This window comes from Cervus canadensis, chromosome 2 (assembly GCF_019320065.1).
Source record: "Cervus canadensis isolate Bull #8, Minnesota chromosome 2, ASM1932006v1, whole genome shotgun sequence".
Lineage (NCBI taxonomy): Eukaryota > Metazoa > Chordata > Mammalia > Artiodactyla > Cervidae > Cervus > Cervus canadensis.
The window spans coordinates 24,351,617-24,367,774 of record NC_057387.1 but is presented as its reverse complement, the minus strand read 5'-3'; the positions used below and the strand labels follow the sequence as shown (position 1 = coordinate 24,367,774).

The 16,158-nt window shown below is 39.7% G+C and overlaps 1 protein-coding gene across 2 annotated transcripts in view; it reads left to right on the top strand.

Annotated features, from left to right (window-relative positions):
• Nucleotides 1-16,158, top strand: part of WDR3 (WD repeat domain 3) — a 39,230-nt gene that overhangs the window by 4,452 nt on the left and 18,620 nt on the right. For both annotated transcript variants that reach the window (XM_043459627.1, XM_043459633.1), the window contains exons 2-12: nt 653-860; nt 2,119-2,328; nt 4,698-4,816; nt 6,584-6,662; nt 7,821-7,916; nt 8,846-8,959; nt 9,119-9,220; nt 9,650-9,747; nt 10,905-11,012; nt 11,529-11,759; nt 15,208-15,301. In XM_043459627.1, coding sequence (XP_043315562.1) covers nt 690-860; nt 2,119-2,328; nt 4,698-4,816; nt 6,584-6,662; nt 7,821-7,916; nt 8,846-8,959; nt 9,119-9,220; nt 9,650-9,747; nt 10,905-11,012; nt 11,529-11,759; nt 15,208-15,301 — 1,422 coding nt within the window. In that variant the 5' untranslated portion in view covers nt 653-689. The remainder of the gene's footprint in view (nt 1-652; nt 861-2,118; nt 2,329-4,697; nt 4,817-6,583; nt 6,663-7,820; nt 7,917-8,845; nt 8,960-9,118; nt 9,221-9,649; nt 9,748-10,904; nt 11,013-11,528; nt 11,760-15,207; nt 15,302-16,158) is intronic.

Below are 16,158 nucleotides of genomic sequence, written 5' to 3'. Positions count from 1 at the left end.
TAGGTTTACAATAAATGCTCATTGATAAATATTTTCAGTCTGAGACTATCAATCTCAGTGTAAAATCTTTGGTAGTTGAACTTGGGGGGCAGAAGCAAATTGTTCAGGTGCATCGAAGCCTAAACAACTGTCAGATATTTGTGAGGTGGGCATGACGGTGTGACCATTTTGAAACTTGAGGAATGAGAGATGACATGTTGAGTCACCCGTGAAAGAAAAATGAAGCTGTTCAGGTATTTTATGTCAATGGTATATTCAGAGTAAATGAAGGTTTAGCAGCCACGGGGTCAAAGGCTTTTAAGCACATGATGAATAGCTGTTACTGCTGCTGCTAAGTCGCTTCAGTTGTGTTCCACTCTGTGCGACCCCATAGCTGGCAGCCCAGCAGGCTCCCCCGTCCCTGGGATTCTCCAGGCAAGAATATTGGAGTGGGTTGCCATTTCCTTCTCCAACTCATGAAAGTGAAGTCGCTCAGTCGTTTCTGACTCCTAGCAACCCCATGGACTGCAGCCCACCAGGCTCCTCTGTCCATGGGATTTTCCAGGCAAGAGTCCTAGTGTGGGTTGGCATTGCCTTCTCCGGATGAAGAGCTGGTGTTCACCAGCTCAGCAGAACCAAGGTGCCTGAAGTACTAAGTCTTCTTTGTTTGTAGGTGCAGCTGCCTCACTTTCGGTATCAGATGTTAAAACATGGGACTCACCAAGCAGTACCTGCGCTATGTTGCCAGTGCCGTCTTTGGGCTTATTGGCAGCCAGAAAGGTAACATTGTCTTTGTGACACTTCGTGGTGAAAAAGGACGCTATGTGGCAGTGCCAGCCTGTGAACATGTTTTCATCTGGGACTTACGGAAAGGAGAGAAGGTAAGCCAGCAGTCATTCAGGTTGATACTGATTTATGGGTATTTGAGGGTGGAGGCAGAAGTGGGAGGGGTCTGTTTTATTATGCACAGATTTTTTTTGTTTAATGTGTGTGTCTCTAGAAATTGTTTTTTTTGATCTTTGGATCGAGGGAGCCAAGTATTGTGTTGTGAAATAGAACACAATAGAAAAGATTCTTTGTGTTCTTACACAGTGGAGAAGATTCTATTGTGTTCTTCTACACTAAACTGTGAAAAGCACAACCAAATTGGAGCTTACCTCTTAGGTATTTCTTTGTAGTGATGTTTATAGGTAATTATTTGTAATCATTATTCCCAGCATGTTTGTTTTTCTCTGCCAGTTCTCCACTTTTCAAGTTCTACTTGCCCTCAGAACCAATTGTAGAATTGTTATAGTTGTTTTAGTCGCTAAGTCATGTCTGACTCTTTTGCAACTCCATAGACTGTAGCTTGCCAGGCTTCTCTGTCCATGGGATTTTCCAGGCAAGAATACTGGAATGGGTTGCCACTTCCTTCTCTAGGGGATCTTCCCAACCCAGGAATCAAACCTGCATCTTCTTCATTGCAGGTGGATTCTTTACCGTTTAGCCACCAGCAAAGCTCAGTTATAGAATATTAGGCATTTAAAAGGAATATGTTGACTGAATCTTCTTAGGCAGATGAGGCCAAAGGCTTGTTAAACTAGCCTTTGATATTTTGTATAACTCTGAATTCCTAAGCCTACCACTTCTGCCAAACCAAATACAGACATTTTGATCTTGTCCACTCTCTTTGAGACTCCCAAGAGGTTAATACTTTGATCCCTATTGTCCCTCAAAGTCCCGTGGGGAGAAACCACTGTAGCACTCTAGTGCCATGCACATTTGTTTCTGAGATGGGGCTCAGTTAAAGCAAGGATGTGTTTATAAGCCTTTATGGAAAATCATTTGGTGTTGACATAGAATAAGGACTTAGTAATTTATTCCTTTGCCTGGGAAATTTTGGCATGTATTATGCTAATGTAGAGCTTTGGAGAAATAGTGTAGTATACCTTTACCTTTTCTTGAATGTTTCATTACCTAGTGCAAATAGTAGTTTCTGTATTAAAGAACTTGAAACTGAATGCAGAGTTTCATTATTATTCATAAGAGTGATTTGGAATTATTGATGCTTTTAATTTTACCATGCCTGATTAGTCCCATACTTTTTCCTTGATGACATGCTTACATCCTCTACATTATTTTCAATTTTTATTATTTCAGATCCTCATCCTTCAGGGGCTTAAACATGAAGTCACTTGCTTGTGTCCCTCCCCAGATGGGCTGCACTTAGCTGTTGGTTATGAGGATGGATCTATCCGAATCTTCAGTCTCCTGAGTGGAGAAGGAAATGTGACCTTCAATGGACATAAAGCAGCCATCACATCCTTGAAGTATGATCAGCTAGGAGGCAGGCTGGCTTCTGGATCCAAGGTGAGACCTTGAATTAGGTGCCCAGACTTTGATTTGCCAAAGGAGCATAAGACTAATGCTGAAGCAGGTTGTTCACAAAAATTGTTGGCTGAAACAGTGGGCACTCTGTGTACAAAATAGTATCAAAGGTAGTATAGAGTGAGATGGATTTGAATTGGGCAGTCCATTTTTTTAATCAGATTCTCTGATTAAAGCCTGTAAAATATAGGAACAAGATGAGGCTGTCCATGATAATTACCATGTGACATCATTGTACATTTGCCTACCCAAAACAGTACACAAGTGGGTGGATGAGACATATTAGAAAGGCAGAGTCAAAATGATGCTTCTTGGCCATTCCTTTTGGTAAAATATCTCACTTTCCTATATCTCAGTCATCAGTTAGAATGTAAATGATTCCATTTACAATTGTGTGTTAAGTAATGGACACAAAAATACTATGAAACTTTACTGAAGAATGTAACAAAGACTTGAATGAGTAGAGAAACAAGCCATGTTCTTGAATGGCAAGACAAAGTGTTGAGATGATACTCTTATGTTCTAATTAGTTTATATAGATAAAACAGATTAAATATATCAAAGATTTTTTTTGTCTTTTTTTTTAATATGACCAAATGATTTAAAAGCACATGTGTAAAAACAAATGAGTGATAAACAGCAGAGTTTTGGGAAAAATTAATAAAACGGTTTCAGATTTTTTTTCAGGGTTGGATTTTTTTTAAGAGGTTTCAGATACTACAATGCATTATGAAGTCATAATTTATAATCTGTTATATCAAGCTGGCATTAATACAAAATAGTCAGATTATTGCAACCAAATGGGAATACTAGAAACATATCCACTTGATATACCTACTTAGTGTGTGTGTGTATATATATATTTCCTAATTAGTTTATTTTAAAGGTGACATTTTTGAGTAGAAAAATGATGGATCACTTCTGAAGTAGTACTTAAACAATAGGCTCTCCACGTGGGGGGGAATTTTAAGTTAAAACTTCACCTCATGCCATGTACCACAATTCTCAAAGACTTAAATATTAAATCATGGTATTTTAAGTAAACTAGAAGATACATAAATAAATATCTAATATCAAGGTGATAAAATATCTGATCTCAATCTGATAAAAAGACTTCAAGCCTATCGGTAAGGAAAAATATTAGAAAGGAGAATTTAAATGCTTAATATTTGAATATTTACAATGTATTTTAAAACATTAAAACAGTATAAGAAAGTTGTTAAGAGTAAATCCTAAGAGTTTTCATCACATGGAGAAATTTTTTCTCTTTTTAATGGATTTAAAGAAGAAGATGGGTGTTAGCTGAACCTATTATGGTAATCATTTCACAATATATGTAAATTAAACCATCATGCTGTATGCCTTAAACTTATACAGTGATATATGTCAATCATTTTTAAGTAAAATTGAAAAAAATAAAGGACAATGAAGAAAGGAAAGTATTTAATTGTTCTGGTGTAAAAGGCAAATATTAATATCATGTCTTAATAACAATAAACAAGTAAGACAGACCCAAAGGAAGATGAAAGACATGACTTGACAGTTCACAGGAGGTACAGAAAGGCCAGTAATCACCACAGAGCATGTACAGAATTTCTCATTGGTATTCAGAAATGCAGACCAAATATTGAGGTAGCTTCAACTTGTGAAATTGGCAGTGGTTTTGATCAACTGATAATACCCAGTGCTGAAGGGAGAGAAAACTGGCCTTGTCACACATAGTCCCTGTGGACCGTTAGATTGCTGCAACCTTTCTGGAGATCACCCTGAATTGCAAATTAAATCCATTAAAATTATTATTCTATTTGAAGGTATTAAAATAGAAAAAATACCTTTTAACCCAAGAATGTCCCTTTTTAGTCTTTATTCTGATCAGAGATATATAAAAGATTGATGTACACAAATGGTCGTTTCCACATATTTATAATAGCAGAAATTGGTAACTACCTAAACGGCTGAAATAGAAAAAATTTAAAATAAATAATGATATATCCTTAAGGTTGGTTACTACATGACTATTAAAAATGAGAAGAGTCTTTGATGACGTGGAAATAGAGAAATATATTAAAGGAGAAAAAGAAGGTTCTAAAATGGTAGTAATGGCGTGATCTCAGTTACCAGCATGTGTGTACACATAAAGACTGGAGCAGTGTACAAAACATGTCTATGTTGATCATGTCTGGGTGGTGAAATCAGCTGGCGTTTGTTTCTTCTCTGTTTTTCTGTATGCTTCCCAAGTTTTCTATAAGAACTACATGTCAACTTTCTAATAAGACTATTACACCCTGTTGTTTGTCAAGTTAGGCGTTATGTGATAAAGAAAGTTCTTCTATGTGATTTGATTCCTTTAGGACACGGATGTTATCGTGTGGGATGTGATCAATGAAAGTGGCCTCTACCGTCTAAAGGGACACAAGGATGCCATCACACAAGCATTGTTTCTACGAGAAAAGAACCTGCTGGTTACGAGGTAAGGTAGTAGTAGCAGTTTCGTGTCCAGTTCTTTTTCTAGGTGAATTCACAGCCAGGCTTTCACAGAAGGAATTTGCTTGATTCCTTACTCACTTCTTCACACTACACTCAAGCTCATGTGCTAGTTTCCATTTCTCTCTGCTTTCCTCTCCCCCGTCCTTCCCTCCCCAACAGTATCATGGATGCTATGCAGAGTTCTTTATAGCATTTTTTAATTCCCTTTTCTGATTTGTCATTGTTTTCCCCTGATATCAGCTTTTCCATGTTCCTTAACTCTTTGACAGATGCATGAACTATCTACTTTCTGGATCCCTAGAAAGTCAGGAAAACCGAATATGGAACAGTGGGCAGATGTGACTACTAAATGTTTGTTTTAGCCTGCCTCTTTAAAAGAGACTTATTTACCCCATACTTAGGGCTCCCGAACATCTAATAGGTTGAACCATTTGTATGGGTTAAAAGTGATATGTCAGATACCAGCAATTTCATATAGTTCAGCCTAAATGTAATAGTTACCATTCCTAAGGAATAGCCACCCAGGAAAGTTTGAGATCCGAAGTTTTGCCAGGCAGTAATTAGAAGGACCATAGTAATTAGTAAGAACCACAGAAGAACCAGAAGCGGTGTAGAGGAGCAGCACAAAATGCTGTCCAAGTGGTGGATTTGTCCCTGTGGGGTAGGATACAGGGGTGGCGGTGTGTCTTGTTCAGATAACATGAGGCAGTGACTCTAGAGTTCTGCTAGAATATATATACACCTGATAGCTTAGGGGATGTAAGGAAAAGGAAATGACACCGGGAGGTAGGATTGTATAGGAGAGGTTTTGTAAATCGGGTTTTAGGGTATTTCCAATTTTAATCCTGGTACCAGCATTATGGTAGATTTCTACTGGTGAAGAAGCAGAGAACAGGCATTTGAGGCAAGAAGAGTAGAGCCTGTTGGCAGGGAGATTAAGAGCCAGTTAATGGGAGGTTTGGGGAATGGTGCCGAAGAGCTTGATTTTTATTTCATAGAGAATCTTGAGTTAGTGCAAAGTTAGAAAATTGAGATTATCTGCCAGTGGTGTATTGGATGTGATGAGGCAATGGGAATAGACAGAGACCACATAAGTTACTAAAATATAATTCAGGCAATAGGACTTAGATTCAGATTTGTGTACAGAAATGGATTGGAAGGAATCAAGGCTTAGAGACTTCCCAGAGGAGGCATTTTCAGGACCTGGAGATTAGCTGAACATTGGAAGACAAGGGAGCAAGAGAGGCTATGCTGTTTCTGAGTTAGACAGTATGAAGGAATATTGATGCTGTGGCTATGGAAATGATGTGTCACAGCCCAAGTTTTATGTTCTGTAGCACTCTGAATTCAAGGTTATTTTTGGAACATTTTTTCTACTTGAGAATAGCCATATAGAGAATTAGGATTCTTTTTTTCTTACCCCCCAGCAAAAATGGATTTATTTAGGGTCAGCAGAGAATTGCGATTTCATTCCCACTCAGCAAGGGAAAAAGAACACTTTTATAGAGGGGAAAGGAAGTTGGGTGGCTATAATCAGCGACGAGTCCGTGGCTTTTCATTGACTCGGTTCTTGCCAGGAAAGAAGGGAAGTGTTTTGAGAGTTAGGATTCTTTTTTTAAAAGAAAGGTAAATATTAACATTAGACATCATTGCTGTATATTATGTTTTTTTAAGGCAACAAATGAGTCCTTGATCTTCATATTCATTTGATTCTTCCTAATAAGATTTTTTTTCCTATTTCTTCTTTTAGTGGGAAAGATACCATGGTGAAATGGTGGGACCTTGATACCCAGCACTGTTTTAAAACAATGGTTGGCCACCGAACTGAGGTACGTGTGGGGTTATGGGGCCAGGGAAAGAATGGCAAGGCAGAAAGGAAGAGCGGATTTCTTTACTGCTAACAATAATCGGTACCTATTGTCTTGAGAGAAGTTGGTATGGTAGACAAAGTGCCAACCGTCAGAGCAGATAGAGCTGCTCTGGCATTTATAAATATTGGCCTGACATTGGTTTTTAACCATGAATATGGGTTTCATCACTTTAAATTATAAGTGTCCACATTTATGATGGTAGGGAAATATAGTGATACTTCCCTACAAGCAAGTGCCTGGCCTGGTGACATGTAAATAGCAAATTGTAGCCATTATAATAGTTACCTGAACATAGATATGTTCCATAGAGATCAAGGAATATTTTACATCTTTGTATCCTCTGTGCTTTGTTCATATTAGACAGAGGTGAAGGTGAATTAGGGGTAAAAACTTCCAGTTGTGGGATGTAATGCATATACAGGGCACACAGTCAATAATATTGTAACAATTTTGTATGTCAGTGGAATGGTAACTCTTCTTACTATGGTGATCATTTCAGAATATATAAAAATTGAATCACTGTGTTATATGCCTTTAGCTAATATAATATGTATGTTAATTATAACTCAGTTATATAGATTTATATGTGTATATATATGTATGTGCATGTGTATATACACCCTAGAATGTATGAGGAAAATACACATCCTAGAATTAATGAGGAGGAAAAGCAAATTAGACTTTTTTGTTGATTTGCAACAATACTGTTATTTTCACTGTTTATTCATGCATGTTTGAGTCTAAAAATGATACTCTGATAGACATTAATGGAGCACCTTTTATTTGTAAGCACTGCTGAAAGCAAAGAAATGCCAGACTTAAAATTATCACTTGAGTGGCTTCTAATTAGGATTTATTCTGAACAGCCATTATCTAAATCTAAGGATAGGAAATTACAGAGAAACTGCTAGCTATCACATAAACAACAATTCTACCCTAGATCATTTCGTTTCTAAAAGTGAGCTTTCTTTTAGTGTCTTTTGAAAAGGTTGCAGTATATTAGACTTTGCAGTGCCAAAGTGATTTGACTACAGTGTACTTAGATTTTTGGGATGTTGTGTCCTATATCCTGGATTCCCTTAAATCATATTATTTGAATCTTTTTATGCTCTGTAGGTGTGGGGGTTGGTTCTGGTGTCGGAAGAAAAGCGACTCATCACTGGGGCTTCTGACAGTGAACTGAGGGCTTGGGACATATCTTATCTACAAGAGGTAATTGCTTATTTTCTGATCACGGGCAGGGTCATATTTCAGCATTTACATAGTTTTGTTGAATTTAGAATCAGATGTAATTACTGAGTACTTACACATTGTATTGGAATTTTCTCTTACTGATAACCTGTGACTTGCACACAATTTTGTTTCCTTCATTCTGTGTTTTATTTCTGTGCTCATTTGCACTTGGAAGAAGGATAGCTTTAGGCTTACAGCTCTCGGTAATGTTAATGTTTTAGTTTTTAGGGCTCTCGGCTTGATAGTCCTTGATTGTCCGGTGTCCATGGATGGACTTCTGGATATCTGTGATCCTCTTCTCTCAAACAAATATCTATGTAGAATTTCTATATGTTTATATAAATATGTATATTCTGAGAAGATCTATAACTTTTTCTCAGATCCTCAAAGATTTTGTGTGGATAAAAGGTGGTGTACCTTTTATCCAGGGTTTCACTGGGATGAGATATGTGCTGGTGTATCCAGTAGCCGTTCTGATGGGTTGGACATTAGTAGGCTAGAGTTTATCTTTCCTTTATATGAGAAGAAAATGTAATCTCCAATACAGTGCGTTTGCAATTTGTAATGCCAGTTTGAATCCTTCCTTCTAGAATATGGTAGATGTTTCACCTAAGAAAGTTTTAAAATTAATGAGGTCATCATTTTTTCACTCTGTCATGGAACAATAGTCCTTATACTATGGGAAGTTATTAAAACTAGTGTGATGAATAATGTTTTGTTTGTGTTTGATGTAGTCTGTTTTTAATACATTCTGATAAGTGTGCTGCCATCAAAGAGGCTTGATCAGAAAGGTCACTAAATGGAAGTTATCAGTAGCTATGAAGACAGGTTTCTAAGTCATTAGGGGTAAGAGTCACCTCCTGGAACTAATTATTTCACTTCTTATTTTCCCATTTTTATAAAAACAGATTGAAGACCCAGAAGAACCAGAACCCAAGAAAATTAAAGAGTCTTCTCCTGGTATACAGGACTCACATGAAGCAGAGGATGGTACCCTTGAGATGGATGAAGCTCCTGAGGATGTAATTAATTTTTGTTTCTTACTTTCAGTTGAGTTGAATGCTGGGAAGATATTCATTTTAGGGATGATCTTTGTCACCTGCATTTCTTGGAACCCTGTCTTTTCAGGGGTCAACAGAAGTAACTGTTAGGCTTCACCTTTTCTCTTGCTTCTCCTGCAGCGCATCCTTACATGCGGAAAAGCTGGATCCATCATGCGGGAAGGAAGGGACCGAGTTGTGAACCTTGCAGTTGACAGGACAGGCAGGATTCTTGCTTGCCATGTGAGTATCAAGCTCAGGACAAAATAACAAGGACTCCGCTGTTCCTTTCAGAGACTTATTTAGTATTTGGTGTGGACGAGAATTTTTCTTTGGTCCTTTTAAGATTTCATTATATGGTACCTTGTGGATCTCTACTCTCTAGCTTCTGTTAGCATAACAGTAATTGCTATTATCACTGTTATTATTAGCAAACACTGATTAAATCCCTGCTTTTCTAAACAATTTAAAAGCATTAGCTTCTTATTTAGTCTTCAGAGGAACATTGTAGAAAGTGGTATATTTCTGCTTTACAGATGAGACGACAATTGCAGAGAGATTAAATTGTCCATGGTAATACCAATAGGGAAGAAAAAGAAATGTTCTTACAGAGAAAAAGCTAAATTAACAAGTTGCCTCTCCCGGGCTCACATCAGCCTTTTCCTTTCCTAGGGAACCGATTCTGTGCTAGAAGTGTTTTGTATCCTTTCCAAAGAGGAAATTCAGAAGAAAATGGACAAGAAGATGAAGAAAGCTAAAAAGAAAGCGAAGTGTGTTTTCTTAATATTTACTACAATAAAGTACCCTGGGTGGGCCACATTATACTGATAGAAAAACTGGGGCTTCTTTAAAGGAATATTTACTCTGTTTCCAATTATCATTAAATGCTAGGGAAGGTTTTAAGGTGTGCTGGTAGTCCAAGTTTTAATTTCTACGTATAGTTTTTAACTTACCATAATAATTTGGTTTCCCTGATGGCTCAGTTGGTAAAGAATCTGCCTGCAATGCAGGAGACCCTGGTTTGATTCCTGGGTCGGGAAGATATGCTGGAGAAGGAATAGGCTACCTACTCCAGTATTCTTGGGCTTCCCTTGTGGCTCAGCTGGTAAAGAATCTGCCTGCAAGGTGGGAGACCTGGGTTTGATCCCTGGGTTGGAAAGATCTCCTGGAGAAGGGAAAGGCTACCCAGTCCAGTAATCTGGCCTAGAGAATTCCATGGACTGTATAGTCCATGGGGGTCACAAAGAGTGGAACACGACTGAGTGACTTTGAGTTTTCTAAAGGATTTAATTCTGAGAGGCTAGCAGTGTGTCTTCAATGACAGCAGCCTATACAGAAGGGGACTGGGTTGCTTGGTGCTGACCTGTGGGTCTGTGAGAAGGAAGACTGGTTGGACAGTTACGTAATTGAAGTTTAGAACAGTATCACCTTATATAGGTCATTATAACTTAGAAATCAGTTTCTCAGTGGTTGAAATTTATCAAGTCTCAAAAAGTCATCCTTTCTTAAATTTTTTATTTGCTGGAGCAGATCTTGTGAGACCTCTGGTTTATTTGACATGGTTGAGTTGCTAAGTGTAGGCTAATGGATTTTCTAAAAAGTCCCAAAGATAGATAAGCTTACCAGAAACACATCAGTGAAATAGTTTGAACTATGAATACTCATCCCTAGCAATTTTATGGACTTCTACATTTGGAATCCATTTATTAAGGGTACCTGTTAGATGGAATAATACTTTATATTAATTGCATTGTGGTTCACAATACATTTCTACATACACTTCATTGTTTAATTTTCATGGTAATTCCATGTGGTCAAATGACTTTCCCACATGGGTTGTTGGTCTCGGACCAAAATTTGACTCGAGTAATAGCATAACTTCTAAAAAAGTGATAGGATGATACTCTTTTTTTCTTTTCTCCTTTAGATTAAATTCTTGCAATGAGGAGGAGGAAGACCTTGAAGTCAATGTCAAAATGACTCTGCAAGATGAAATCCAACGGGTGGCTAATATCAAAACTTCTGCCAAAATCAAGTGAGTGAAAATGTAGTAGCTGAAGTATCTGGAGTGTTGTAGAAATAGTAAGATGCAAAGTTGTATCAGCTTTTCATGGTATTTGTAAGCAGTCGCTACAAATTATATCTGGACACAGTGGTTGTGGGACTCAGCTTCTCCTGCTCACCATGGCCTCACTTATTCATCGTCTTCTATTTGTTTCATTATGATAGCCTTTTATCTTTTCATTTATAGTTCTTTACTGCTGCTAATTACTAAGAAAAATGGATAACCCGTGTTCCAAAAGGATTTTAGGTCACTTAGAAAACACACACAGAAACAAATCAGATCCAGTATCTGAGCTCAGGATTCTTGGACGTAGCCTGTACTTGACTACTGTCCAATACTCAGAGCACTCTTATAAGTAAAATCCTTTACACTTGTTAACTTATAAGTGGAGGGCATTGCAAAGCCTTTCTCCTGGAAAAAAGTTAACGCTGAAAATGAAGATGGTTGCTGGAACATTTGAACATCTGTGAATATTTTCTCATGCAGATCCTTTGACTTGATTCATACTCCTCAAGGAGAGTTAAAGGCGGTTTTCCTGCTGCAGAACAACTTGGTGGAATTATATTCACTGAATGCTTCCATGCCGGGTCCTCAGCCTGTCCGGACAAACAGAATTACCATCGGAGGTCATCGCAGTGACGTGCGGACTTTGTCATTCAGCTCAGACAATATTGCTATCCTTTCAGCAGCTGCTGATTCCATTAAGATATGGAACAGGTTTGTGAAGTGATGCCCTTCTGTAGCTCTACTCAGTAAAGTTTTCTTCCCCTTGAATTAGTTTTTAGTACTCTTGATTAGTTTTCCTTAGGGCCCTACGTACAGTCCCTTGAAAATGTATTTTCAGTGCATTTTGACTGTAGACCTGTGGAGTTTAGAGTAGGAAACATTGCCTTTTTAGATTTGGTGCAAAAAATGCAAGTTTATTACAAGTTTAAAGCTTATTGCTGTACTTGGTTAGACACAATCATACCACCTACTCTAAATTCAAGTAGGCTTTTAGTCCTTTCCAATAACTTTATCTTGATTTCTAATTCCTCACTTTTCTAGATGACTGTCACACCTTCTTACTTCTCATACCTCACACCTCTTGCCCCTTTAAGCTGATGACCTTGTTTCCTAGTTCACTGAAGAAATCAGTTCATTTCAGTCTCTCTGTTGTGTCCGACTCTTCGCAACCTCATGGACTGCAGCACACCAGGCTTCCCTGTCTATCACCAACTCCCGGAATTTGCTCAAACTCATGTTCGTTGAGTTGGTGATGCCATCCAACCATCTTAGCCTCTGTCGTTCCCTTCTCCTCCTGCCTTCAGTCTTTCCCAGCATCAGGGTCTTTTCCAGTGAGTCAGTTCTTCTCATCAGGTGGCCAAAGTAATGGAATCATCCAAAAACATTCACATGCTCCCATTACAACTGGCAATTTAGCTGCAGACTGGTGGTGCTCCTAACCAAAAGTTAATCACAACCTATATATATCTACTTCTACCAGTTTTCCTCCCTCTCTTGTATCATTAATTTTCCTTCTGTTGGGTCATTCCTATCAGCATAAAGATATCTGAGGAGGCACTAATGGTCAGGAACCTGCCTGCCAATGCAGGAGACATTAAAGAGACTTGGGTTCAATCCTTGGGTAGGGAAGACCCCCTGGAGGAGGCCATGGCAACCCACTCCAGGTTTCTTGCCTGGAGAATCCAGTGGACAGAGGAGCCTGGTGGGCTACAGTCCAAAGGGTCGCAAAGAGTCAGACACAACTGAAGTGATTTAGCATGCATATGTGCATACTATAATATCTCCCATCTTAAAAGAACATGCTGTCACATCCTTACCTCTCCCTCCAGTTATCTCTCCCATCTGCTGATCCCTTTCTTCATCGGGCCTTTATCCCCACCATTTAACCAAAGCAGGTCTTGTCATCTCATCAGTGGTCTTCGTGTTTTTAAATCCAGTGACCGAGAAGCTTTGTCTGACACTCTGCTTGAATTGGTAACTTTTCTCCTCTTTGAAATACAGAATTTCATTACTTCCTCTTCTTCTGCTGGCTGTTTCTCCTCAGTCTTGGCTGAATCCTTTGTACTTTACTGACCTGTAAATGTTGAAATGCTTCAGAGCAAAGTTTTTGAACCTCTTCTCTGTCTTCACTTACTTTCTGTGCTCTTTAGTCAGGTGGCTGTCTGTGCTGATGACGCATGAATTTGTGTCTCTAGCCTCAGCCTCTCCCTAAACTTCAGACTCATATCCAAATCCTTTTTGTATCACCCCTTGGATATCTAGGGGTTCCCTGGTGGCTCAGAGGATAAAGCATCTGCGTGCAATGAGGGAGACCCGGGTTCGATCCCTGGGTTGGGAAGATCCCCTGGAGAAGGAAATGGCAACTCACTCCAGTACTTTTGCCTGGACAGAGGAGCCTGGCTGGCTACAGTCCATGGGGTCACAAAGAGTCAGACACAACCGAGCGACCTCATTTTCACTTTGGATATCTAATTAGGCATCTCAAACTTTTGTATGTCTAAACCGCATATAATTTGTGATCTTCGTTTCTTCAATAGCCTCCTCACCCTCTGTTCCTACAGACTCCCCCATCTTAGTAAATAACTACTTCCTGCAGTTGTTAAAAGCACAAATCCTTGTAGCCATTCTTGATTTTCTCTCTCATGTCCCATGTCCAATTCATTAACAAAACCTGTCAGCTCCACCTTCAAAATGTACCTGAAATTTCAACCACATCTCATCACCTTCACTGCCATGATTGTGTTCAGACCACCACCGCCTCTCATCGGGATGGTAATAGCTTCCTGACTGGCGTCCATGCTTCCTTACTTGCTCCCTGTGGTCTGTTCTCAGCATGGCAGCCAATGTAATCTTTTTATCATGGAAGTTCCATCACTTCCCGGATCTCCATCTAATGCTAACTGGATTCCGTCACAGTCCTTCCATCCACTGTCTCTCTCCACTCTTGCCTTCTCCACTGCCGCCCCCTGGCCTTTTCATGACCCCTTCCAGGCAGCAAGAACGTGCCCGTGCTGTGGCCTTTGTGCTCCCTCTTCTTTCTTCCTGGAACCAGCTTCCCATTCAGCTACAGGCCGTCCTCCCTCTTGTCGTCACACGGCCATCCTGCTGTCCCCTTCCTGCCCTTGCACTCTGAGTCCCCTTCCCCCAGCTCTGCGTTTCTCTTCTCCACAACACCTGCTAGCATCTGAGCCACCCATACATGTCTCACTTCCAGAGGCTGTTAAGCTTTATGGAATTCAGGGCGTCTTGTGTTTAACTCACTGTCTCATCTCCAGCACCTGGACCAGGACCTGGCATTCAGTACATATTGGAGGGAGTGGGTATTTGCTGAATGGGTGAATGTTAATGGTCCGCTAAAATCAACTTGACTTGTAGGGATATAATATGCTAATTTGACTTAGTCCTCTGGGCTCACACACTTCTTTGTAGCAGCATATCGGGTTCTGTTGAACCCAGCAGATGGCTTTTTCAGCTCTGTTTTTGTAGAATCTGTTCCTTAGGATTGGGAACCTCCTATAAAGAAAACAAAGTTAGGGACCATTTACTATTTTCTCCCTGACTATAATTAAGTCAAGAATCTGCCTGCCAGTGAAGGAGACATAAGAGACTCAGGTTCGATCCCTGGGTCAGGAAGATCCCCTGGAGGAGGGCATTGCAGCGCTCTCCAGTATTCTTGCCTGCAGAATCCCATGGACAGAGGAGCCTGGTGGGTACCATCCGTAGGGTCACATGAGTTGAACACGACTGAAGTGACTTAGCACACATGCATTCAGACTTTGTCCTGTCTTATGTTGATCATCGTGTGTGGCTGCTGCTACTGCTAAGTCACTTCAGTCGTGTCCGACTCTGCGACCCCTTCCCTGGGATTCTCCAGGCAAGAACACTGGAGTGGGTTGCCATTTCCTTCTCCAATTCATAAAAATGAAAAGGGAAAGTGAAGTCACTCAGTCGTGTCTGACTCTTCGCGACCCCATGGACTGCAGCCTACCAGGCTCCTCCATCCATGGGATTTTCCAGGCAAGAGTACTGGAGTGGGGTGTCATTGCCTTCTCCGAGTGTGTGGCTAAGTGTGTATTAATATTAAGTGTACATGCTGACTTTGCAGGTGGAGAAGCAGGTTCTCTTAACATGTGAGTTCTTTATTCCTTCTTCCTTACAGATCTACACTGCAATGTATTCGCACAATGACCTGTGAATATGCACTCTGCTCATTCTTTGTACCTGGTGATCGGCAGGTGGTCATAGGAACAAAGGTAAACAGACTTTTCCATGGATTTAGGGGACTTTTCTGCTGAATATTCTTCAAGTTGGTTAAGAAACCTGCTTCCTTTGTTAGCATATGGGAAATGTATTAGAGCTGGATGATATGAGAGTGTGATAGTTCATTGCCCTTTTTTGAGGTTTTTATTTAAGTTTTCTTTGTTTTTTTTGTAAACCAAACCATATGTTAAATTATGAAGAAAATTAAAATCATGACCCAAGATAACTATCATTAACAATTTGGCAACCAGCCTTTCATGCATATTTTTATAAGCACACATGTAATTGTGTTTTGAGAAGGCTAATAAAATACATTAAGGAGCAGCATCAGGTGTGGCAGATAGAAGCATTCAGTAAAGAGAGACCAAGTGACCAAGTCTTCAGCTGTAATCACATGGGGAGAGAATCATGAGGGAATGCACAAACATGGATTTGGATTCAGATTCTTCCCCCTACAAAATGGGTAACTTGGAGCAAGTTGCGTAAACTCCTAGTATGTTTCCTTATCTGTATTAAGAGATGATGGCACTTGCTTTTTGACAGAGCCTTTTGCGCCAAATTGCCTGGGTTTGAATCCCAGCTCTTCTACTCACTAGCTCTGAGTTGGGCAAGTTACTCCACCCTGTAAGCCTTGATATCTAACTGTAAAATATGTAAATGACCTGCCTCACAGTCTGCAAAGCACTTAGCACAGAGACTGGCTCCCAGAAAATAACTAATAGGAGCTGGCAGTAGAAGTAGCGTGAACGGTGATAGGTGGGGTTGCAGTGGGAATAAAGTGTAAGAGGCCTATGGGATATCTTGAAAAGTGCTTTGCAAGTATTTATCATTATCTCCTTAAACCAATGCC